This window comes from Cryptomeria japonica, chromosome 3 (assembly GCF_030272615.1).
Source record: "Cryptomeria japonica chromosome 3, Sugi_1.0, whole genome shotgun sequence".
Classification (NCBI taxonomy): domain Eukaryota; kingdom Viridiplantae; phylum Streptophyta; class Pinopsida; order Cupressales; family Cupressaceae; genus Cryptomeria; species Cryptomeria japonica.
This window is the reverse complement of record NC_081407.1, coordinates 947,640,791-947,668,228: the sequence shown is the minus strand read 5'-3', so window position 1 is coordinate 947,668,228 and position 27,438 is coordinate 947,640,791. Positions and strand designations below refer to the sequence as shown.

At 41.7% G+C, this 27,438-nt stretch overlaps 1 protein-coding gene across 3 annotated transcripts in view; it reads right to left on the bottom strand.

The window, feature by feature from the left end:
* The window catches only part of LOC131038950 (serine/threonine-protein kinase ATM), a 417,584-nt gene that overhangs the window by 33,876 nt on the left and 356,270 nt on the right, over positions 1-27,438 (bottom strand). For 2 of the 3 annotated variants that reach the window (XM_057971562.2, XM_057971563.2), the window contains exons 69-71: positions 12,520-12,614; positions 12,307-12,415; positions 11,477-11,566 (exon numbers count right to left, since the gene is read on the bottom strand). In XM_057971562.2, the coding sequence (XP_057827545.2) occupies positions 11,477-11,566; positions 12,307-12,415; positions 12,520-12,614 (294 nt within the window). Of the gene's footprint in view, positions 1-11,476; positions 11,567-12,306; positions 12,416-12,519; positions 12,615-27,438 lie in introns of those variants that run through there. The other variant, XR_009104579.2, reaches the window with a different exon arrangement.

Genomic DNA, 27,438 nt, shown 5'->3' with positions numbered 1-27,438 from the left:
AAGTGACTTTATTATTATAAAGTTACTTTATAACTTTATAATAACATTAAAATATTTAAATAAATCACTTAAGTCACTTTTAATTAAATTAATTAAATATAAAGTCACCTTTTTTAATTTTATTTTATTTAATGACTTAATAAGAAATTGATTTAATCAATTTCTCCTTATTTCTCCACTTAGCCTTCGGAGAATGTAAAGGCTATGAACTCCACTGAGATGCTAAAAAGGTGGGGACATTACATAATCCCCCCCCCTTTCCAAAGACTTACGATCCTCTATTAATATCTCTTTAAGAGTTCATGATTAAGGAGTTGTATTCCAAAGGACACGTCTATTTATCATTGCCTCCGCACCATATTATGACAAATATTATTATCCGTTTAGACTTCCCTAATCACTATCCTTATAGTCGATATCTGATCCTTAGCCTTTAATCGATTAGTGGTAACTTTCACGTAATCATCGATCAAGTCCGTATTAGAATCATTGTATAGAATCGATTAGTCTTTTATACTTGACGAAACTGGTTAAGGAATGTTGATCACCAGTTGACATCATATTAGTCGACATGCACCCTTGCCTTAGCCGATATCATTATAAACTACGACATTATTATATTGTGACCAACGCTGGGCATACAGTTCCCATGTTATGATCGGGATTCTCAATTATTAATTTCCCATCGCTGGGCTACCGATTTTTCATATGGACTATCGTTGCTGTTAATATAAAGTGTACCGTAATTATTATTCTCCGCTAATCCCTCAATATCGTTCCATATCGACCTTGTCTTCTTGCTATGTCATTTTTCTTCATTGTGACAAGTGTATAATTTCATTTTTCCAATGGTATGAATTTCCTTGGCAATCTATATTATTCTTGGGAAGCATCAGTAATAATCGGTGGATAAGTAGGATGATTGTTTGGTCACATTACTTATACATTTTTTATTTATTAGTTCTCCTTCTTAATGAATATGGTATTTCATTATTATTTATTTATTAATTATTATTATATATATATATATTAATTTTATTATTATTATTTGTTATTAAATCGTATTTCAAAGTGGGGACATTACATATGCTAAAGAGCCAAAAACTTTTAAATGACCGATCCTGGGTTTGCGACCAGTCCAGGCTTCCTCAGGAGTCTTCCCCTTAACAACATGTGTGGGAGACCTATTAAGGAAATAGACTGCAATAAACACTGCTTTTGCCCAATACTTCTTAGGAACATTCCTATGTTCCAACATTGACCTAGCCATTTCTGTAATGGTGCGGTTGCGATGCTCTACAATGTCGTTTTGTTGAGGGGTGTATGGTGTAGTTAACTGATGTTTTATGCCATGTGTATCACAAAAAGTGGAGAAAGTACTAGAACAAAACTCCCCCTGTTGACGTGTTTTTTATGACCACGTCTAACACAGAATAAAGTCACCAACGATTACCTTATCCTCTCTTGATCAAGATTAGTCCGTATGCTAGGATTGCTTAAAGTTCAAGTGGCTAATCCCAAGGTTCCTTCAGTGCGTGGACGTGACTCAGATGTTTGATGGGTTTGCTGATAACCCAAGGGGGCCTTACGTGTGTTCAATTGGAGAAGACTCATGCAAGCTCAAAGATTTCTGTACGGATGATTTGCAATGAAAGCTCTAGTTTTGGATCTTTTGGATTTTTCGAATTATGCGGAAAGTAAATAAGAGTAGGGTAGAGAAGACTATGCTAAAGCTAATCTAATCCTACGAACAGGAGACGTGATCGCTCATGCAAAATCAAACCACGCTTCGTTTCGCCAGCAGAGCACAACTACGCGAAGGCGGTGCAATCTTCAAAGGGTGCATAGATGTTTTTCAGATCATCAATATGGACCATCGGATCGAACAATCTCTACTAATGATCGAAGTTAAGCATATACACATCAAAAGGGCTCAGGCTAACTTTGCACGGTATACAACAATCAGCTGCACACCAAAAGTATGAGCTCGGATTCTACAACAAGCATTCCTATCAAATCCAGTTCTTCTAACAACATATAAGCAAATCTAATCTAATTGAAGAGAGCAAGACCATGCAGATTGCCAAAATAGAACAAGAATACACCATCAAAATCGATCAATGTATTAAGTTGGCTACTTCACAATCGTGATGCAACAATCTCAGATAATAATCTCTCCCCCTTGCAAATGAGGGGGGTCACCCCTTTATATAGGCCTCAGGCCATGCAAACCCTAATTAGGGTTTCACCCCCAAGATTCTCCACTTAGATGCAACAAGGTGGGAATCGGCAATAAATAACCCATTATGCCCATGTACAATTAATTCAAAAGCCTAAAAAAGCGCCCACTAGTGCATTAAGTACGCCCATGATGCTGATAATGCCCAAAATACAATGGACACCCTTATGCAAGGAATAAATGTCGATCATTCTCCATATGATGATGACATGCACGAAGAATCTGTCATAAAACCATAAATGAGGAGGTTGCATGCAAGAAGATTCCCCACTCGACGGCAACATACATTGCCTGGACCCACACCTAGTCAAAATACCCCCAGCAGTAAATACGCTACTACTATTCAACCAAAAGATTCTCGTCCAAGAATGGACGACCATTATCCTGCTCATTTATGGCGTATGCAATGAATCTGTTGACGACGGCTTCCAGCTCTCCAATGGAGACACTTGGCACATTTTCAATGTCAAATTCCATCAAAGCAATTTCTTCCTCGCTCTTGGAAAAGAAGTTCTCCCACTCCATCATGACTTCTTGTGTCCTCTTCATTATACCGGAGAATGAAAAAACATTTGCAAAATGCTCCTTGGGGAATGAACCTACGAAGAAGAAATTGTGCAACTGAGATTTCAGGGAGTTCATTGTTATTTCGCCATCATTGAGTTTCCTCACGAACAATGCCTCAATTGCACTAATGATTTCCTCCTGCACCCCTCTGATGGACTCTTTCAAAGTAAAGGAGTCTACATTGAATTTATCGAAGGTGTTCTTTCCTGAGCAGATGGTGTGGAACCATCGGAGAAAGTCATAAGCTTCATTTTTCTAAATTACTTTCCCGTCAACCAGAATTTGCCTTGGAACCTTCGTTAGAGCCCTGAGTTGCGGAATGGTTAAGTCCTCGTAAATGTGCACATCCTCCCATAATCCTTCTGCTGTCTCTAGTCTGCTCAGGAGGGCCACGAATTTTGAATGAAGCTGAGCTAGGTCTTCAATGAATTTTCCTGCTTCGGTATAAACATCCTCTATCCATTCCTTGGAATTTTGCGCCATCGCTCTAATAACCTCTGCATCATCAACCACTTCCTTAGGAAGGGAGGAAGGAGGAGTGAATGAAGGACCTGCTTCCTTGAGGGGTCTTTTGAAACAACTGACGTACTTGCATAGGACTCTATTTTCTTCCCTCAGCCGCTTACATTTCGCCTTTGATTTCAGCAGTTTCTCCTTCATGGCCAAGGAAGATTCTTCAAAGTCTCCCATTACTTGACTTGTGGAAGCATGGCCAAGATCAATCTGTTTGATAACTCAATCCTCCTGCTTGATCTCGTTTCTGTCTTTATCCACTGCAGGTTCAACAATGTGCAAGGTCCGGGATCCAGATTCTCCTCTAACAACCTTGGAAAATTTTTGGGGAGCCTTCTTTTCTGCTAGCTGATCCATCCTTTTCAATAATTCTTCTATCTCCCGAGCAGGATCAGTTTCCCTTTTTGATTCCCTTGTTAGCCTTCCTACCAGCCAATCCGAAGCGGGGATGGAGTGACTATGATCCTCTACGTGCTCCTGTTCCTGCGACTCTTCCTCCATTTCACCAAGGATAGCTACCATGAAGCTATCCTGGCGAGCCTCTTCCCTGTGAAGCGTTGATGCTGAGTATATCTGGTGCCAGAATGCTCTCTGGAAGTGGACCTGTGGTATGTGGAAACATCTCTACCTCCTGCACACTTGAGGAACTTGCTGGTGAGTGATCTCTTTCCATCCTTGCTTTCTTTTGTGGAGCTTCTTCCTGTTGGATATCCTTATTCTTCGCTGTCCTTGGTCTCTTTTGGGCATTTTTTCCTTTATCCATCTGAACTTCCCTTCCTGCCTGAACTTGCGAAGAGCCTTCGGTTGCCTCACTGTGGGAATCTAGACTTCCCATTAGCTGATATGTTAGATGAACATTCCCTTCCGCCAACCTCCTTATTTGCTTGTCAATCCAGTGCTTGGTGAATTTCAGCACAGGTCTAGCTAAGATACTCAAATCATCCATCTTGGGCTCTGACCAATCTGGCAACTGAATAGGCTGATCCTTTACTTTCTCGAATTCAGGTTGTATCAAATTTGCATCTTCCTTCACCTGATCTGGCACCTGATAAATTTCACTTATCCTGATGGTGTCAAGGGGCAATCTGGAATGCATTCTCTTCCGGACCTCAAGGTCGTCCTCGACACCTGCCCAATAATCTTCTAAGTGAAACTTGTGTATGAATTTGATGCCAACGACCTTTCTGATTTGGAAGTAAGGATCATATTTGGCCCTGGATGTATAAAATGGCAGACGATAGAAAGACAATTCCCCTGCTGCATGAACAACGGCTTCCAAGCCTAGGCATATTTCCATGAAGTCACCCAAGACAACTGGAAATTCAATTGATTGCTTTTTTCTTCTTCTGCAACTGATCATAGGCGGTTAACAGTCTCATGAGCTCCATCAATACAAGCTTGTCTGATGGATATCTTGGCAACTTGTATGACTGGAATGAGAATCCTCGCGTCCTGATGTAGGTGAATTTAGGAAATTGCAAGAACGCAACTCCATACTTCTGGACCAAGGCATTCGCTTCTGGCGACACTCTTATGTGCAACTTCTTTTGCATAAGCCGTGTCAAGTACATGGTGAAGGTGTCATTTGCCAACCTATAAGAATTGACATTGTGAAGATGCAGCTGGGGATAACACTCATGTACTTTCAGCTGAGCTAGTCTGCAACCCATGATTCCTCTTGCTGGCAGCCCATCGAATCCTCCTCTTTGCACAAGCATATAGAACATGTAGGAGCTCATGAAAAAGGACTAGGACCTTTTTCTTTTAAGTTTTTCAACTGCTCATGCAAGTAGTGATTGATCAATCTGGCCTAGTCGATCAAAGCATTTGAATTCATGATCTCGCCTATGTAGAAGAACATCCATGTCTCAAAGTTCACAAAATGTGGACACCCCATTACTCTGCTTAGCATTTTTATCAGGTCCACATACTCCTGCTTGAACTCGAAGATGGTGAGAGTTTTTGGCATCTTGGAGGCATGCACCCTAGGCTTCAGCAACCACTGCTTGTTAATCAAATCAACACACCTGGCAGGACTTGCTTCATATGGAATGTCATGGAATATTGTATGTCATGACTCCTTATCCATCCATGCACATTGCATTCTGACGCTTCTCATCATCTTTGGGCGCTATTTCTTTAAGAGGGAGGAATTTCATCATGTTTGAACATTCCTCCATTACCTCCATTTGGCGCCCTAGCTAACCATTGGGCGCTATTTCCAACAAGGCAAGGAATTCACATCTTTTCTTGTTATCCTTGGCAATCCACTTTTGGCGCCCTTCTTCCCCTTTGGGCGCTATTCTTCCCTAGGCGTGGAATTCTTACCTTTTCATTCTCTCCATGTACATTTCATTTTGGCGCCCTTCTCAAGGCTGGGGCAAAATTTTCACTTGGTCGAGGATTCTTGTTACTTGTCCATTGTCCATGCACATTGCATTTTGGCCCCCTTGCTCATGTCCAGGCGCTATTTCCCTATGTGGAAGGAATTCCCGTCTTTTTTATTTCTCCTTGGTCCCCTCATTCTGGCACCCATTCTTGGTCTAGGGCGGAATTTTCACTGGGGGAAGGAATTCACTGTTATTCCTTGCTCACCATGGGATGCTGAGTTTAGTGCCCAATTGCTTCCTTGGGCGTGATTTTGACTTGAAGGAATTTCTTCACTTCCAAGGATTTCTTCTATCTCCCAACTTGGCACCTTTCACCTCTCTTGGGCGCTAAAATGCCTTGGCCATGGATTCTTACACTTTCCATGCTATCCCTGGATACTTAGATTTAGCACCCAACTGCATATCCAGGCGCTATTTCCCTCTGGCATGGATTCTTGGAATTCATCATTTAATCTCCCAGACTTAGAACATTTTGACCTCCTTGTGATTTTGAAGTGTCTTCTTGAACTTGGGTGAATTTCCGAGCTTTCTATTTCAGGCATGGGCTTCCAGCACTTAACCATTTCTGGCTTTCTCTGTTTGCTTTATGACTTTCCGGAATTAGAGATATCTGCAAATGTCTGATCTCTGTTGCCTTGTTCGAATGATCCTGTTAGCACTGACCTTCCAAAAATAGAAACCTTCAAAGTGTTAGCATTAGACCCCTAGGCAGGGTACATGAATGACTTACCCTAAATAGAAACTTACTAAAAATAGTAAGTTTGTTTTTTGGCAAAATGATGACATTCCGGGACTCAGAAAAGTCCCTAAAAAATAGGAACTTTCTAAAAATAGAAAGTTGCTTTGTTTTGGCTCAAATTTTACTGGGAGGCTCCCTAAAGGGTCCTGATTTCGGTCGTATGTTTAATTTTTCAAAACCCTAACAGAAAATCCCTAAAATCAAGGACAAAAGGTAGAAACCCTAGAAAAGGACAGAACATGCCCTAGATTTCACCAAACTTGCTCAATGAGAAGCAAATCAACTTCAAATGACCCCCAAACATCCGCAAAGCAGAGAGACTGACGAGACTGCCACCAAAACACACACAAAAAACCAAGACCAAACGACCAAAAGGGCCTAAAAGTTAGGGGGTCCCTATTTGGGATGGGGTGATGTGTGATTAGGTCACAACACCCCCCATTATCAAACCTAAGAGTAATAATAGAACCACCAAACTCTTTTTCTACTAAGGCCTTATATTTTTGAAATATAGGAAACACATCTGATTTCTGTCTAAGAAAGTACACCCACATCTTACGACTGAAATCATCAACAAAAAGCAAGAAATACTTGCACCTAGTAACAAAAGATGTATTTATTGGAGCACATACATCAGTGTGGACCAATTGTAGTACCTTAGAGGTCGCCATGAGTCAACATCCTTGAACGGTGTCTTGTGCTGCTTCCCAACCTGACAAGCTTCACAAACTCGCTAATTTTGAGTTTGAATTTTAGGTAGGCCATGTATTAAATATTCTCGAACAAGCTGAGCAAGGTAGTGGATGTTCAATTGACCATATCGCTGATGCCATAGATTGGTGATAGAGGAGGATTTAGCTGCAAAAGCATGCTCAAGAGAATCACCCATATCCATAGGTCTGTAAAGACCATGATCCTCGATGCCAACAACTACAGTAGTGCATGTCACACGATCAACAATCAAACACTTGTGGGAGTTGAAGGTCACATCAAGCTGAGGAGACAGCCGCATGATTTGACTCACCGAGAGTAGGTTTAGTTCCCTACTAGGAATGTAGTATACATTGAGGAAAATGAGATTCCTCCCACTAGATTGTATTTGAACGTTGCCCTTGCCAACAATAGTATACTCTTCACCTCCAAAAATGACTGAATCAGTATAGGGAGAGAATTCTGTAAACCAATCATGCCTGTGAGTTAAATGCCAAGATGCACCAGAATCTTTATACCAGGCATAAAAGGCAGATTCTTTCTGCTCTGTGTGCTTGGTGACATTGGCTTTAGGTTGAGACCCTCCCTGCTTCCATTGTTCGAAAGCAATGCAATTGTGATAATCCTTGATCATACGACCATATTTATGACAATAGTTGCATTGAACCATCTTCTTTGAACCATCCTGAGATGATTGAGAGGACTGAGCTTTGCCTTTATCCTTGTGAAAGGATTTGGCTACAAAGGCTTGCTCTGAGGAGGACGAAGTGGCACAACTACCAAACTGTTGTTTCCAACGATCCTGCTGCAGAAGTTTGGTGCATAACTCTAGAAATTTCAGATTTCGTTGAAGTAATGTTGAGAGTTTCTATAAAGTGCTCATAGGATTTTGGCAGATTCTTCAAGATAATGATTACCATATGCTCTTCCTCCATTTTCCGACCAATAGCTTTGAGCTGATCTCGAATGTCCTTAATCTTTGTAAGATGTTCCTGTAAGGACATACGTTCATCCATCATAATGGAGAACAATTGGTTCTTCAGAAAGAACGCTTCGCTTTTGTCGGATGTCTCATGCAATTCCTTTAGATGCTTCTAGATTTCTGATGCTGACTTGCTGAAAGGAATCTAAGGTAATTGGTCATCTGTGACAGAGAGCTTGAGAAGCATGACGGCTTCTCAATTCCAGTCATCAAACTTGTCCTGATCTGGTCCGGCTGTGGGAGGACGACTCTTTTCCCAAAACAAGATCATCAAGGCGACAATATTCAAAGATTGTCAGCATGCGCTGCTTCCAGGTGTTATTTATCTTGCCATTGAATCTCTGAATACCTTCCAACATTAAGTTGGTCAATGATGCCATCTTGCACGCTTCCCAATGCACGAAAAACAAAAAATCAAAGAAGAGGCAATAGCACGGAATCCAAGGCACGAATCCCATTTATAGAAAACAAAGGCAGATGCAAGTACAAACTTCAAAAAAGATGAAGTACAACCGACACAAATCCTGAGGTAAAATTTCCAACTACCCCAAAAAATTCTAATGAAGACCCAAAAAATTTCACAAAAATCCAAAAAGAATCTGTGGTTAAAATTGTATTCCACCCAAAACAAAAGGATTTATGGAAAACCCTAGCCAACAGAAGAAAACCCTAGGTCATATCAGAACAAAGTTCGCAGACTCGGACTCGGCTCATGACTCGACTCAAACTCGGCAAAATAAGAAAACCCTTGAAATTTAGAGATTTTTAACAATTTAAAACTTGTTTCATACACCCATTATTGAATTAAGCTTAAAGAAACTATAACATCATCAAATAGAAGCTAATTTGATCACATACATAAACATACATCCATCACATGCGTAGAAATGTAAATTGTAGCTGAAGGAATTAGAAAACATAGATATATAGAGTTATAAATGTTGTCCAATGTATATGAAATCCATGACTTCAAATGTTCCCAAACATATATGTAACTGTAAAGTGTAAACAAAAACAAGTCTATGGCTCAGGCTTTGGCTCAGCCTCGTCTATTTGCCTCCTAGAAAGGTGTCTAAGGTAGGTCCTGGATGACTGAGTAGCCATAGTCTCTGCCTGTGATGTGCCAGTCTGAGTAGCCATAGGTTTTGTGCCTGATCGTGCTCTATCCTCCTCCTCTGCCATAGCCACAGCCTCACCTTCTCTGTCAGCCTAGTCAACCCACTCAAGTGCCTGGTCAACTGCACTTTTTTAAGTGATGCCGGCCAGGTCACGACCCTCAGACTCAGCGAGTCAGGGAGTGACTCACTGACTCGATGAGTCACGTCCCCTGACCCGTCCGAGCCCGGGTCAGGGTCATTGTGACCCGGCCGGGGTCACTCGGCCCGCTGACTCGCCGTGAGTCACGGAACTCTGTATCAGAATGCAAGGGCATTTTTTGTAGATAATAATAGATATGCAATGAAAATAAAAAAACCCTTGAGCAAGAAACCTGTGACAATGCACTAAAAAATGGCCCAAAATGCAGAAAACCTGGAAAACTGGATCGTCGTCACCAAAGAAAACCCTGCAGGTCATCGCAGAACTAGAGGACGTGAAATAAACAAAGGAGAAATCAGTCAAACAAAGCGCAAAAAATTGTGTCATGCACAGAAAAATGGCAAGACAGAAAATGCGTCGCGATTTTTCATAAAAAATGAAAAACTGCACACAAATATGCACGAAAATCTAACGCACAGAGAAAGAAGGCACTGTCGCGCATACACAGGTTGCGGAAAGACGCGAAAAATGCAAAACCCTCATCGCGCGATACAAAAGTAGCGCGAAAAATCTCGTTGCGCGCAAGAGAAAATGTGGGTCAAAACAAAAAACTGCGAAATACGTCGCGATTTTTCCACGAAATCTGCAAAGGGATGTGGGTCGCGGAAACAATGACGCAATTTTCAGAACAAAAACGCCACTAGTTGCGATTTTCAGAAACCAGAAGAAGATCCATAATTTATTTTTAAATTTTCCGCTCTGATAAAGACGTTTTTCAAAACTTGAAAAATTTCTCGAAGGAAATCTTTAGAAAAATGAATTTTTACCTATGCGCTCTAATACCATATTATGAACAAGTAATTGGTAAAAAAACTTAATGAATTATTTACAAAGATCAAAAAGATCTTATAGAGTTACACGATGATGTTTCTAAATAAGAAACAATCGTAAAATAGAAAGAATCTAATATTTACAATATGATACATAATTGACCATTAATCAATAATAAACAATATTATTCTAATAGTGATATGATTTCATTTGCATATGCATTGAGTAGATATTTTGATCAATATATTGGTAATTTGGTATTGATATAATTCTTAAACCTCGCTTCATAGAGATAGAATAAATCAGATACAACTCGTACATCAGATTATAGTACATTTAATACTTATCAGTTCACAAGTTAAGGTAATTGGTTGAGCATAATGATCATCAACTCAGGAAGGAAGTTTGTAGAGCAGATTTAGAATAGATATATAAATAGATACAAGTATATCAGCAAATGAAGAGAGAGTAGTAAGTATAGTGTATGGTGTGGATTGGTATCTTTAAAACTCAGACCAGAAGTATTCTTAGAGCCGACAACCCGTCAAATAAGGGTGCCATATAGCTCACCCATTACAAGGCTAAAAGAAGCATAAGTACAAAGTCAATAGTCAGACACGGTGCCAAGAGAATACAGCAAGAATATAAGGTTATAAACAGAGACAACTATCAGACTGAGGCAGAGCTTCTTATACATTCAAACACATGATCTTAAAGTCATAATTCAGAAACAGAAAATTACATCTATTTGTCAATCTCCCATTCTCGGATTAGTAATCAAATCAGACTTTCATTATTTTGAACATAACTTCAGTATTCTATATCAGTGATGCGACATCCTTATTACAGACATGATACCTTCTTCTATTAGATAAGTAATCCATGCTCAGGTCTAAATTATGGTAAGTCTCAAATGGGGACATTTCAAACAGACCATTTCTTACTACTCGTCCAAGAAAAAGATTGATCAACATGTTTAAAATTGATATATGATTGAAAATAAAAAGATATTTGTAGTAAACAAGCTGAACAGATTATTTCTTACTACTTGGCGATCCTTAGTGTGTTTTAAATCAGATTCATTGCTTGAGAGTAAAGACATTTTTATATGAGCCATGGAATTATGCTTGTTCTATAAACTGTCTTTTACTCCATTTATTTTATGATGACTGTCAATAACATACATTTAAGGTGTTATTGATTGCTAATTCTCAATGTGGTTATGTGGTACAACAGGGACAAGTTACCTTGTAAGTGCGGATCTTAAGATGCCGCTTTCGTGTGTCAGAGTGATCCTGTAAAAGAGTATTTACTAGACCAAAAAATTGTTCCATTACCTGCAGAAAATGCTTTGTAAAAATCAGTTAAAACTTTATGTATTAAAAATTGAGACAGTCATCGATCGCTTATGATATTTAGCTACAGCTAGCCCCTATCTTGAAAATGAAAAGAATCTTATCTGCGAATGCTACTATAGTTGCAATTAGAAAATCATTTCTCAGAATCTTTTATCCATATTACCTATACAACCTAAAACTCAAAACATGAAAATATTTGGCATTTTCAAGTATACGATTACCTTAGAAGAGCCAGATTAAACACTAAAAGTGTGGACAGCAACAGAGATTTAGAAGTCACAAGTTTGCTTTAGATTTGTACTTTCAACAATGCATAAACTCATGCTGTCTACAGCTTTCTTTAGCATATTTAACTTAGAAAGCTGTGAGATTGGGATACTGTAAGCCATAGCTCTTAAATGGCAAAAAGTTAGAAAGAATTTGAGAAATAATTCAGAAAGCAATAAGTTTCATTAAACAATGCTGCTTGAAGCCTTCTCATTGTTTAAGGACAATTCAATCATTGCCCAAAGACTACAAAATTCATCTAATTTTAATGCATGTAAACACAAATGAATAAATTGACAAAAGTAGTATATAGAAAACCACACTTATTAACATAAATATTATTTGAGGAAGATTTAAAAACCATAATATACATTATATGCATTTTCAAGACATATGATATCTGAATAAATATTGGCATATTTACAGAGTTTATGGAATATATAGTTGCTTACCGCATCTTGTCTAAGATCATCATTGCCAGATTTTGCTAGTTGACGATACTTGCAACCATCAGAGCCAAGACATTCAACCACCTTTGGAGCATTTATTCCATTCATTACTCTGCATGGATGACAATCAAGAAATCACCTTTTGGACAATTGTTAATGAAGTGGGTGGACCCTAATATAACAAGGAATGGATGACATTTTTGAAGTTTTGCATACATTACACTTTCACACAAGCCATTGAAGTGAGGAAAAGACTCTTTTGGATATTGGCAGCTTCGATCAACTGGAAGAGTAGCAGTTATCACTGGAACCTGTACAAGCATTTCGTACTTAACAAGCATCAATAATCAAGTTTTTACAATGGAAGTGTATGAAACCAAAACTACCATGCACTTGTCCTTCAAATTTGTAGCTGCAAAATGGTTCAAAAAGGAAAACTAGCTATGGGTGGCTTTCATGCTTGATTCCTGAATGAGGAGAAATGAAATGGAATCTAGACATAAAACAATCTACAAAAGTTTTTGTATAATTACAAAATTCTCTTATAATTTTAATAACAATGTATATAGAGTCTAGACTAGTTTGGGTTTATTATCATAGAAATAAAGGACAAGGTTACAATTTCCACCATAACTAAGGTTTGTAATGTCCCCATTTTGCGAGCATCAGAGTTTGTAAGAATTAGCCTATCATTTGACCCTCGTAGGCTAACAATTATTGATAGAGGGCCTCGTGTGGCAGTTACTTGGTGATTAGAGACATTGCTCTTCAGCTGGATTCAGGTTTTGGCCTTTGCACAGGTTTTTTTGACTCAAATTGGCACACTTACTATTTATAGTAAGTTACTATTTTGGGAGAGTCAGGGTTCCTATTAATAGAAAGACACCTGAACAGAGCTTATTGGCAGTGTCGACCTTGATTGGGCCTTTGTAGCTATTTCTAGACTCAGTTCCACATACTTACTATTTATAGTAAGTCACTATTCAGGGTTTCTATTTTTAGACAGGCATCCAATCACATGGAGAACAGGGAGAGTCGACTCCTGGCTCAGACGGTTTAGCAATCAGACAAGTACATCAAGAAATATTAAAGTTTAAGTGACTTAAGTGATTTATTTAATATTATTATAAAGTTCTAAAGTAGCTTTATAATAATAAAGTCACTTTAATATAATAAAGTGCGTTAAGTGAATAATTTAATGTGGGAATAAATCTTTTATCCCACATTGGCCAGGAAGGTGTTTGAGCTCTCTTAAGGAAAGAATAAAAGGAAAGGCAAGAGTTCATTCTCGGCATCCAGTTGATGAATAGTATTTTGATTGATTTTTATTGTGGAGCCTAGGGCTTTCGCAATTTTCTTCTTTGATCATAGGAAACGAAAACTTCCTATTGATAGCAATTTTGAAGGTGTGAAATAACATCTGAATTATTGCAGTTGTGGGAAAGAATACTTCAGTTCTTTCATTTGTGCAAATTGGTGAAGTTTTCTACAAGGGTTTGAAGTTTACTGTTGAAGAACATTTATAGTTGGTTGTGAATCATCCTTCTTTGGCACATGGAGTTATATCATTCTTGTTGGGAGAGATTATCAACAAGTTATTCAAGGTTTTAAGAGCAGATTGCAAGTTATTTCATCCACTGCTACAGTGCCATGAACAGTGCGCATGAACATTAACTCGTGAATAGTGAAACGTTACAGTGATACGTGAATAGTAAAATCGCTACAGTATATTGCATCTTAGTTGAGTCTACTCAAGGGTTCTTCAAGGGTTTTAATTGCTGCTCATTTCCAGATTAGTTGCTGCTGTCATGACATTGGAATTTGGGCAGAATTTATAATTGTTGGAGGCCGTACTATAGCAGCAGCAGCCACACATGTTGCTTCACAATTTACATGGTATTTGAGTTGCTACATTACCCACAACGTAGGTGCTTCATTGGATCAGGTTCTCTTGCATTTAATTTCAGTATTTAATAGACATTTGAAGTTGGTTGTATGCTGCCATTGTATTCAGACCTGGGTATTTTGTTTCATATCATATTCAGCTGTTAGCCAAGAGTCTTGGCCCTTTCATATCTGTGGTAATTGGGACATCAATAAAAAGGAGTTGCATATGATATATTTGTAGTATTTATTTCAGTTTGCAAGATAACTGTTTGTCTTAATGTCCCTAGCTGAAAGTCAACATTTCATAATAGGAATTGCATGGCAAATGTTCGATAAAATGCTTATGGCTGTAGCTCTCATTTCCATACTCTAGTTTGCAGCATATGTTATTTGCACTTTCTTTATTCCTTGGTGAAACATCATTGAAAACTCAAGCAAAACCCAAACACTGAAAACATTGTAAAATCAAACAAAGGCAGAAAATTGTGGTCCCAACAAGAATGATATAACTCCATGTGCCAAAGAAGGATGATTCACAACCAACTATAAATGTTCTTCAACAGTAAACTTCAAACCCTTGTAGAAAACTTCACCAATTTGCACAAATGAAAGAACTGAAGTATTCTTTCCCACAACTGCAATAATTCAGATGTTATTTCACACCTTCAAAATTGCTATCAATAGGAAGTTTTCGTTTCCTATGATCAAAGAAGAAAATTGCGAAAGCCCTAGGCTCCACAATAAAAATCAATCAAAATACTATTCATCAACTGGATGCCGAGAATGAACTCTTGCCTTTCCTTTTATTCTTTCCTTAAGAGAGCTCAAACACCTTCCTGGCCAATGTGGGATAAAAGATTTATTCCCACATTAAATTATTCACTTAACGCACTTTATTATATTAAAGTGACTTTATTATTATAAAGTTACTTTAGAACTTTATAATAATATTAAAATATTAAATAAATCACTTAAGTCACTTAAACTTTAATATCTCTTGATGTACTTGTCTGATTGCTAAACCGTCTGAGCCAGGAGTCGACTCTCCCTGTTCTCCATGTGATTGGATGCCTGTCTAAAAAAAGAAACCCTGAATAGTGACTTACTATAAATAGTAAGTATGTGGAACTGAGTCTAGAAATAGCTGCAAAGGCCCAATCAAGGTCGACACTGCCAATAAGCTCTGCTCAGGTGTCTTTCTATTAATAGGAACCCTGACTCTCCCAAAATAGTAACTTACTATAAATAGTAAGTGTGCCAATCTGAGTCAAAAAAACCTGTGCAAAGGCCAAAACCTGAATCCAGCTGGAGAGCAATGTCTCTAATCACCAAGTAACTGCCACACGAGGCCCTCTATCAATAATTGTTAGCCTACGAGGGTCAAATGATAGGCTAATTCTTACAAACTCTGATGCTCGCAAAATGGGGACATTACAAGGTTCCTCATTAAATTGTTAAATAAACTTCTGACTTGCTATATTATGTATTTCACCATAGTTCTGAGATTTGATGAGTCTTAAGTCTTCTCCAAGGAAACAGAGAAACAACTAATAAAACATGGATTACACACACAAGTTCAAATCAAATATTAGCTTGTATATATATCTTTTGAGCAAGTTTTATCACCAAGTTTGAATCAAATATTATCTTGCATTGGACTCTTATGTTTGATTCTTGTGACTGGTTTTCTTAGCTATGGCCTTGCAAAATCATGGAAGGAGTGTAGAGCATAGCTATTCATTTTGAGATGGGCAGTTTCTTATTTTGTTTGCCCTTCTTGCAATATATTCTCTTGACTCAAACTTCCAAAAACTCTTTGCAGAAGTTATATGATTATATATACCTTTGAGATTCATCTATACATATTTTCTTAGACACCCACTTTAGAAATTTGGGAAATTCTAGTTACAGGCTATGTTCCATGGCATTTTGGGGATGGGGATGGGGGGACGACAGGGATGGCTGTATATATATATATATATATATATATATATATATATAAAGTTTTCAAAATATATTAGTATATTATAGAGAGAGGGGTAAAGACAGAGAGATATGTCAATAACAATATCAAAATGGAAATAAATCATGCAAGCAGTAGTATAACAGCATAATAAGTTCAATAAAGCATTATAACAGCAGTCTCATATGTAAAAAAAAACATGGTCTATCAATATCCAAAAGTCTCAAACATGTATCCAGAAGTCTCAAGCATCAAAATACAATAGTCTTTAAACTCAACCTCATTTGGGCTATCAATATTCTCTACATCATGCCAATCTCTTCTCCAACAAGCAAATTCTCATAGCAAGGAGCAAAAAATGAGAAAAGTCGTCTCCAGGCGACTAACAACAAAAACGGAGACAATGCAACCTATACAATATATACATCAGAAAAAACTAAGGAGGGGGTTGGGAAAGCGTCCCTGAAGTAGAAGGCTGAGACGCCGGTGTCTGGGCCGCCAAGCGGGTGTGGAGCTCATACACCTGCTAAGTACGGGTAGTCACATCCTGCTCCACCACCAAGACCTTCTCCAAAGCCGTCTTCACCATATGCGCGGCTTCCAACAACTCCTTCTCTTTGGTATCCGTTGTTGTTGTCATATCGACCAACCAAGTCTGCAACAGGCTCCTCTTGCTAGTGGCTGCCTCGAACTCCTGCTACACGAGGCTCCTCGCACTCTGCTCCACCGACAGGCGAGTCTCTACCTCCGCCTTCTCTGCGCGGGTCATCTCTAGCTGAGCCAACAACTGGGCCTGCTTTGCTGCCTAGGAGGCTTGTTGAGTGGCCACATCCCTCTCCAACGCGACTCTAGCAACCTCTCGGACCTCCGACTCATGCTGGGCATGCCTTAGGGCATAGTAGACATCCCGGTAGACCTGCTCCATCTCGCGGAGAACTGCCGTCACCCGACTCTCCACAATGGGCTGACGCACACTCCAAGCCTGGAGCATCTCCTCTGTCTCGGTAGTCGGCCAACCCTGAGACTCAAAGCATGTAATAAAGGCTGCGAAGCAGCCCACCTGCCTAAACCGTAGGGCCCTCTCCAACTCCATCACCACCTGTTGTAATGCTCGCATCTGAGCAGTGGCCACCACCCGCCTACCCCTCGTCACCATGTCAACTAGATAGGCCTCGATATCCTCCCCCTCTTGCTCCGAAGGCTGTGAAGTCTCTGGTGGACCTTACATAACCGCATCGTGCTGTGAAGGTACCTCCTCCCCCACCAGAGGTGTACCATCCCCTGGCACCTAGATGGCAGAGACGACCTCTCCTGCCGCGTGCCCAACTGCTGGCACATGTGTCTCGCTAGAGGAATCGTCCAAGTTGACTACCTCTGCTCTAGTCTCCCGACACGGTGAAAATACAACAGCTCCCTCCGGTTGTGCCAAAGTCATCTGAAATCTCTGTGTGAGCCAGCTCTCCATAGCCATGACCAACGGGTCGGCACGCATCTCTACGACTGGGGGATGGGTCGCTGTCATCGGCTCCTCCAACAAAGACGTCGAAACAGTCACCACAGCCTTAGTCCCCACAACGTCCAACCGCACCTAAGGCTCCGTATCCACTACCTCCCTTAGCCCTTGCTCCTCGGCGACTACTACCCGATGCGGTGACTCCTCCATCCCTGACTCTGCCATGTCCTCCGTAAGTGCCGCCGTGGTTGGGCCTGGTGATGCTACTCGTTGCTGTAGGAGGCCAAGTGTAACTGGCGTGCGGCTTTGCCCGAAGGCCAGAATAAAGGTGCCGCCCACACCAGATGATGGCATCGACGTGCCCATCGGTAGTAGGGGTGGGGCAAACAGGACCCGCTCCTCCATCGCCCTGCTGCTATCATCCTCCTCTTCCGCTTTTGATTCCTCTGTACTACTGGAATCCCTCCTGCTGTCAGGCTCCCCTGAAGCCAAGGCCGTATCTATCGCCCGTTTCCGCTTCGCGGAAGAGTGCCCAATGTCCAAGTTGTATTGGAGGCTCACCTGCTGCCAACGGTCCTTGTGGCCGTACCTCCAACTCTGCCTCCGGCACTGCTTCCTGTGTGGCCTCCAGGAACAACCCTATAGCATAGTGCGGCATATAGAATGTGCGATGCTGCATCGTCAAAAACTCATACATGCGCTCTGCGAGTAACGCGGCCCAATCATACACGATGCCATTCATCAACCCGTTCATAAGCATAATCTGAGGGAGGGCGATGTCCAACGCCCTACCCGACCCTGTCAATCTGCTCTTGATGACATCCATAATGCACTGCCAGTGGCCCTCTACAACAAAGGTCTTACGGATTCCTCGACCCTTCGTGGCATTAGCCACGTTGTCCAGCTCTGCTGTCGTCAAGTTCCTGGAGATTAGTTTAATCCACTGCTCCTTCTCCTCTCGCTTCATCTTTTTAGCCTTCAATTCTATTTTCTTGCCCTGTCTGCCTGGAATGCCAAATACCCTCGTGAAGTCCCTCGCTTTGAAGGATATGGTAACATCCCTCCCGAGGTATTCAAAAGTGCTGGTGCATGTGTGTCTATCGAAGGTGTCCACCATGAACCGTAGGGCACCCTCATACTCGCGGATAGGAAACACGGGCATCCGAATAGCCCACTCCACTTCCGCCTTATGGAGGTTTTGCTTCACCAGATCATTGTCGGGAGTGTCCTGCCACCATTTCCGGCATTCCGACCCATTTAGGCCTTCAAAGGTGGTATTCTGGGGTGTTAATGTATTTTTTGCACTTATGGCAGCTTGTGGTGCTTTCTGCTTTTGCTTCTGTCGGGCGTTGGCATCCATGGTGCTGCCTGCAACACATACACCTGACAATAAGACCCTGGTATTGCTATCCCTCTGGCTGCTACTGGAGGAAGCCTGCAACTGTTTTTTCCAACTTCGTTTCCCTGCTGAATCCATTAATCTCTAGTATAACTGATTTTTGATTAAAAATTGTACGGTCGTTGGACACCTTCGTAACGACCTTCTTCTATTGTGTATGGCTGTTGCTGTGCGGGTTGGGCTGCGTGACGGCTGTGGGTTTCCTTTGCCTTCTTTTTCCCTTGCGTTCCTTCTCCTTTTTTTTCTTTTTCTCCCTTTGCGTTCCTTCTCCTTTTTCTTTTTTTTCTCCCTGTGCATGGGCTGCGTGGTGCTTTTTGTGTTTGCGGGGGTTATGTTTTTTTTGTTTGTTTGCGTTTTAATTTTGCGGGCTTTTGGTTTAGTGTGGGTGCCACCGCTGGTGTAACCACTGCACAATGGTTCTACCATTGGTGGTCCTACCATTGGTGGAAGTAGTAGTTCTTTCTTTCTTTTTTTTATTTTTTTTTTACGTCGTATGGTACGGTTGTCGTGTGGACCGTACATTTTTTTTTTCTTTTTTTTTTCTCGGTTATCATTTAATAGACTGACAAACATCCAGACTGGAGGGTCCAAGTTCCCTCCGTTCGTGATAAACCTTTAATTTTGACCCATTGACGACGTCTGGTATCTGCTTCCTGTCCAGCGTCCACAACTTGATCGACCCGTTGGCGTTGACCTGGCGTACCTTGAAGGGCCCTATCCATCGCACTTTAAATTTTCCTAGTTTGATTTCGTTCTTCCCGTTGAATTTCAACACTAATTGCCCAGGAGTAAACTTCATTTGTCGAAGATGCTTGTCGTGCCAGACCTTCCATCTCTGCATGGCTGCCTCTATGGCCCATTGTGCCAGCATTCTTTTTTCGTCCAACTTACTTAAGGCATACAGTCTCTCCCTCAGGCTCTCCATATCCCCGAGTCTGTTCTCTACTGCAATGCGAAGGCTTGGCACCATGAATTCCGCTGGCACCACCGCTTCCTGCTCGTACATGAGTTGGAACGGAGTTTGACCCGTGGTCACTTTGTAAGTCGTTCTGTAGGCCCATAGTACAGAGGGTAACCTCTCCTCCCAATCTTCCTTTTCTACCCCGCAGGACTTGTAAATTACCGATACCAATATTTTGTTTGTGGCCTCCGCCTGGCCATTGGCACGTGGGTAGTACAAGCTCGATAATGAGTGAAAAATCTTGAACTCTGAGGTCAACAGCTGTATGACATGGTTCACGAAGTGGCCCCCCTGGTCACTAGTCAACTGAATAGGTATACCATATCGCATAATGATTTGTTCGTAAATAAATTTCGCCGTGCTTATTGCCGAGTTGTCTGAGAGAGCCCTCGCCCCCACCCACTTAGTCAAGTATTCTGTCGCAACCACAATGTACCGGCACCGTCGTGTGTGGTTGGCCTTAAGAGGACCTACAAAGTCGAGTCCCCATCGTTCAAAGAGTTCCTATGCGTGCGACGGGTTGAGGGGCATGAAGCCCCGCTTCAGAGGTTTGCCTGCCCGTTGGCAAGTGTCGCACCCCACGACCCACTCCCTGGCGTCGTGATTTACGATTGGCCACCACAGTCCTGCCAGAAGCACCTTGCGGGCTGTAGTGTCTGGGCCCATATGTCCACCTGTGGGTCCTTCGTGTGCCTCCCTTAATACACTCGGGACTACTTCTTCCATGACACAACGCCTTAATACCTGGTCTGGCCCCATTTTGTAGAGTAAACCGTTGATGAGTGAGAAAGTCTTGCTCCTCAATACGAGCTTTCTCCATTCCCCTGGGGCCATACCCTTTGGAGATCGGGACGTCGACAGGTATTCTCCAATCTTCTTGTACCACGAAGGGAGTGCGGCTATTTGGAACAAGTGCGCATCCGGAAAATCATCATTTACTCCCTCTGGAGGTTCCCTCGACTTAATCTCGGACAGCTGGTCGGCTATGACATGGCTTCGCCCCGGTCTTACCACAATTAAAAATGTGAACTCCTGTAGTAGCAATAGCCAACGACTTATCCTCCCCTGGATAACAGGCTTGTTTACCAAGTACATGAGTGCTTGGTGGTCTACGTAAAATGTGAATGGTGTGGCCAAGAGGTAATGACGGAATTTCTGTACGACATAGACCATATCGAGGGCTTCACGTTCTGTGGTACTGTAGTTCTTTTCCGCCTTCGAGAGCAACCTATTGGCAAAATAAACGGGGTGGTCCAACCCGTGTCCTCCTACCTAGGCTAATGTAGCCCCGATGGCATAGTTTGAGGCATCCACGTGAACGTGGAATTCCTTATCCCAATTCGGGTATGCCAGTATGGGTGCTCCCATCAACCTTGTCTTCAGCTCTTCCAAGGCCTTGCTTTGTGGCTCTGTCCAGATGTATGGTTCCCCTTTCCGTGTCAACTTATCCAACGAGTGGGACACCTCGGCAAAGTTCTTGATGAACGTCTTGTAGTACCCCACATGACCAAGGAAGGACTTTATCCCCGTGACGTCCATAGGAGGTTCCATTTCTACTATTACCCGAATCTTGTCCAGGTCCATTTTCAATCCTTCTTTACACACAATGTGTCCCAACAATCTTCCTTGTGGTACCATGAATCTAAATTTCTTCGGGTTGAGGGCCAACCGTGCCCTCCGACATCTCTCTAGGCACTCCCCGAGGGTTTTTAGGTGGGTGTCTTGTCCGCTGTAAATAGACCAATCATCCAGGAAGGCTTTGAAGTTCCCCATCGACATCTTGTCGAAGATGTGCAAGATGATGCGCTGAAAGGTGGTAGGTGCATTGCATAGACCGAAGGGCATTCGGTTGTATGCATACACACCGTCCTCCACCACGAAGGTTGTTTTCAACTTATCTTCCTCCGCAATGGATATTTGGTTGTACCCAGAGAACCCATCCATGAAGGAATAGATTTCATGTCTAGCTACTTCCTCCAAGATGCTGTCGGTGAAGGGTATGGGAAACGGGTCTTTAATAGTGACAGCGTTCAGGCATCAGAAGTCTACACAGATCCGGATCTGATTGGCCTCTTTCTTGAGGGAAATACAATGGGAGACGCCCATTGGCTTGTCTGCACTTTGAAGATTATGCCCGCTTCCAACATCCGCTCAATTTCGTCATTCACTGCGGCATGGTCTCCAGGAGGTCTTGTATTCTCACGGGTACCTCCATCTGCAATATTTGCCGTAAGATTTCCTCTTCTCCCCTCGTTTGTGGCGGATTTGTGGTCTGGTTGTTGTTCTGTCCTTGTGCGGCCATTTCCTTTGTGATCTCATCTCTTGCTTCCTGCACTCTCGTTGTCTCCGTGTGGGGATTTGGGTATGCATCTTGTTTGGCCTATGCCCTTGTGATTGCCAACACTTCTGCTTTCGTGGGTTCTATGTTTAGGAGGTTTACACCAGGTTTTGGGCAATTTGCGTCCTCATGGTCGCTTGGCCCGCACCATCGGCAGAGGTGCTGAGGGTTGGTTTCCTTTGTGCAATCGCGGGCGAAGTGTTCCCACTGATTGCAAGCCCTACACTAGATCATTGGCCGGCCCTTGGCGTCATATTGGATCCGGTTTCTATTATTGTTATTATTTCTTTCGCCACCGCGTTTGTTATCCCGGTATCCTCCAGATGATGCCGTTGTGTTCGTTTGTTGGCCCATACCCGCTAGTGCGGACGTTGTGGCCTGCTCCATGAACAACACCTGGTTCATTTGCGTATTCTGGGTTTTCATGTTGCATGGGCACTCCTTGGTGGAGTGTCCCATCACTTGGCAAATCTCGCAGAATGCCTTCTTCGGGGCAAGTACCCTTTGTGTGCCCCTCCTCTTTGCACTCAGTGCACCATATGTCCCCTTCGGTCCGACCGGTGCTTCTCATTGTTTTGAATTCCCTCCTCATTCGCTCCATGTCTTTCTGGAGCGCTTGCACCTGTTTGCCAGCCTCGCTGTCGCTGCTGCTTTCCTGTGACGAGTCATCCTCCTCGGACGAGCTATCCTTCTTCTTTTTCTTCGATGTCTTGGTCTCGCTCTCGATATCCATCGCTCTATTGTATGCGTCTTCGTACGATGTAGGTGGAACGATTTTCATCTTCTTTCGGAGGGAATGCTTTAGTCCCTCCATGAACCATCGCTTTTTCAACCCATCTGCTGGTTGACTCTCCATTTTTCCCAATAGTTCCTTCAGCCGCCGACTATAGGCTCGGATAGTCTCGTTCTTGTTCAGCTTCGTTCCATAGATCTCGGCGACTATTTCGTTGTCATCTCTCAGGAGGCGGAACTCTTTCCCAAACTCCTTCAGGTCGGGCCATGTGCCGACTTTGGCCTTGTCCATATCTGAGTACCAGTCAATGGCCACTCCTCTCAAGGTTGCTGGGAATTGTGTTACCCATTCATCTTGATCGGTAACACCGTTTGCTGACCATATGGTTTCGCACGTTCGACAATGGCGAACGGGATCTTCCTTCCCGTCGCCATTGAACTTCGGTAGTTTCTGTTTACTTGCCATTGATGGGGGTCGTCTCCCCTAAGGTGGCTGTAGCTATGTTTGAGCCCTTGCGCCGCTCCCTCCGGCGCCCGTGGTGTGTCCTGCGTGGGCGACTGGGGGTATGGTGTTCTGCCTGCCGTGTGTCGCACTTACAGCCGTATGGTTGTCCTCCCCTTCGTTCTCACCCATGCCCACTACTGGCTCCCTTTGGTGATCCTCACTTCGTGGTGTAAAGGATAAGTTTCTAAACTGATCCCGAATCTCCTCAACTAGATTCTGCCGCAACCTTGTTTCCTCCAGAAACTCCTCGTGGCTCCGCACCCTACGGTGTTCTGGCGACGCGTAGAAATTTTCACCGGCTTCTGCACCCTTCGTGACACCTCCTTGGTTCCCCTCAGGCCACCCTTCGGCAGGTCGTCCTTCGGCAAGTTGCCTCAGCCTTCGTCTACGTTCTACTTGCTGCTCCAGAATCAAGGCCCTCTGCGCAGCCTCCCACTCATCCGTTTCTGCTTTTTTATTTCTATCTTTATTCAATAGGTTGGGCATTAATTGCCATACATTTCCATAATTCACAATACATAAATCAAAACACGTCTTTATTAATTCATTTCCTCAGATACAACTTGTGTCAATGACACTTTTATTTGAATATAGAAGATTCAAGGTTCAATTCCTTCCTAGTCTAGCGCCATCCTGTTCTGCTTCCCGTCGGCTGCTATCTTCATACTGCTGAAGGATCTGTTGGCGTCGCTCTTCCTGGGCAATCTCATCTAGGCAAGCTTGTTGTGCCAGCGATGCCTGTGCAAGCAACCGGGGAAGATGGTTCATCAACCGGTTTACTGCTGGGCTCACCTCCAACGCTGTCCACACGACATTTGGTGGGATTTCCGCCTCCGTCGCCTCTCGTCGGACGTAGGTCTGGATGGCTACTTAGAGCAGAATTGAAAATTCTCTCGTTGCGGTTTCTCCTGTGTAAAGTTCCATTCGCGCGTCGTCGGCCTTTGGGTTTATCTCACCAACGGGTAGGCACATCGTGTCCGTGCGCCATCCGCGTCTTCCGTTCCCGAGTACATCTAGGCAACGACGCCAAATGTTTACTCTCTCGGGTGAATAACTTAAAACATAAAGCACGTAATGCAGAATGATAACACCATAGATATCAGACAAGTATAAGAGATGTTATTCCATTCATAATTGTGTGTTACAAGTTACATTCCAAAGTATATAAAGATACTGAGGGGGTTGTTATCACTTGGACCTGCACCCCTGTTTGCTAAGCTATCAACTCAGCAGGCCTGTGACACATGGGAACCCTCCTAGGCCTGTGGGTTGCCTAAAAAATGGAGTGAACCTCCAGAGAAAGCTGGTTCTTTTCAGATTCTGCACCTAAACTAACAATTTCTTCAGGGAAAAGAGTGAGGAGGAGATAATACAAAAACTAAAACCTGAAACTAAGGTGATTGCACCAGATGGTATTCTTTTTGGAATCTATCTAAGCATAAGACACACAGTACAGCAATGATAATGAACCCTTTTTCACACTGACCAACAACTCATAACCCTTGCATCAATGCTTCATAAACAGGCTGGATAATCACAGTCCTAAGAGGGAAAAACATCCTTTTTTCACCACCTAAGACCATTAATCATTAAAACACAGCTTATGACCTGCAAGTAGTACATGTATTTCTGCATAAGGCACCAAAAGGAGATGTAAATTTTAAGGGGGGCAAAAGCCAACCACCAAAGAACTGACTAACCCTGAAGATGCAGTAACAAAGAAGGATGAGAAGTAGAGCAGCAAAACAAGCTATTATCCTTGCCAAACAGGTATCACCAAGCTTCATAAATCCTGAAAATGTGTTACAAAGACATCCATTCTTGCAGAGAGAACCAAAAAATTACAGTCTGCTCCAAGATGAATGAATCAGAACCCTTACAAAAAAGAAGGCCCTCAGTATATATGCCTTTTTCCAAACATATCAAGAAGACTCCACCTCCTCCTTTTTTGGTCGAGCAAACTCAAAAACCCTAACTTTTTAGCCTCAAAAATATCTCAAAAGGGATAAACCTGAGCCAAAAGGCTAAGTCATCCATTCTGCAAACATAAAACCTCATAAATGCAACATAAATGCTTCTGAAATGCCTCTGACAGGCCTGCAAGCCCTCATAAATGCAAAAATATCCCTCCCTTTGCCCAAACAAAAATATCTAATAAAGTGATTTTTTCAAAAAAAAAGATTTATTATTTTTTGGTCAGACATTTGTTTGACTTTATTTTTTATTTATATTTAAAAAGCTTTAATAATATAAAAGTAATAAAATTGTTTTATTTAAAGCGATAAAATAAATAAATCACTTAAATAATACAATTCTATTATTTTTATTTATTAAATAATAATAAAGTGTAATAAAAAATATATTTAATAAAAGTGTTTTATTAACACTTTAATAAATAAATTTTTTTATTTTTTAAATATTAAATAAGAAATAAAATAAACAAAAGTTTAATCAAAAAATAATAAAAAATTTTTAATAAAAAGAAAAACTTTAGAAAAACATTTGCCATAGGCTTGAGGGCGTATTTTTGAGACTTTACAAAAAAAATTGCTAAGGATAATAGCAAGAGGGGACAAAGTGATAAAAATCACTTAGGAAGCCAAATGATTTTACAAAGATTTTAAAGTGATTAGAATCACTTGGAGGCATAAGCGAACCTCAACATGTCCACCATGCATATCGCGTGGCATAAGAAGGAAAAGAAATGATTTTTTAAATGAAGACGTTTTTAGGGAAACATAACCCTAAAAACCTTCATTCGCCTCTTTACTTTTGCTCTCGATGATTCTGGAAACGGCTCTGCACTGGGCGTTGCTTAGGGTTTGAAGGAAAAGAAATGGTGCATTCTTCAGTTCTGGGCGCATTTTCGAGTGCTGGGCCGTGTTTTTTGCTATGGCCGGCTCCTCTTTCTTCGCATTTGTTGGTTTCGGGCTCATTCTGGAGCCGCTGTGGAAAACTTTTTGCGTTTCTGGGTACCTTCTGAGCGTTCGGAGTTCGGCTCCCTTGCTTGCTGGGCGCTCGCTGCATCTTGCATCTTCACTTTTTGCACAGGTCCGCCATTTTTTCGATTCTGGAAAGAAAGAAAAGCTTTTTTTTTTAATGAAATATGTCGGCTTTCCTCTCTGCGCTTTTTGAAAACTTTCATGTATTTGAACCTGTTCTGTATCTGCTTGCATGTTCTGTAAAAATCATTCATGTAATTTGTTGCATTTCCTGTAAATTACTTTCCTTGGGCTGCATACAATATCTCCATTAAAGATACAAACCCTACTGTAAAAAGCATTCCATGCCTGCTTGTATCTGTAAAAATTAACTTGTGATCTGTTGTTTTTTCTTTAAAAAACTTCATGGCATGCACTGCAGGGTTATTTTTTTCCTTCTATCAAAAATATTAGAAAAAAGTAGCTCGAAAAACTGCGTTTTTTTATTTTTCTGTTCGAATATGCAACCAATTCCTTTCTGTAGACCTCGAAGAAGAAAAGGCAGTTTTTGTCATTGGCAGGCCTTACATCTTCCATGCTTTTCTTCATACAAATATTTTCATTTCGCCTGTACATACTGTGATTTTGCAATTCCCAATTAGAAATTGTAGGAGGGTCACTCTGACATGGTAATCCCCAACCAGATGATTCCAAGCTGGATCTTTCAGCTATTTTCTCAGTCATTGCATCATTTTTCTTTGTCTCCAGATTGCCACCACTATTTATGAGTATGTCTTCGCCAAATCTTCTTGGTGTGCGAAGATCTACACTAACATTGAAATTTTCTCCCAAAAGCAATGCATTTTGGGCCTTACATTCTGAATAATGACATTTTCCATCAGGTTCTCCAGCCATGCAAGATTTGCAACTATGTTCTTCTACATCACAGTTTAATTCCCAGTCTTTTTGTTGCATC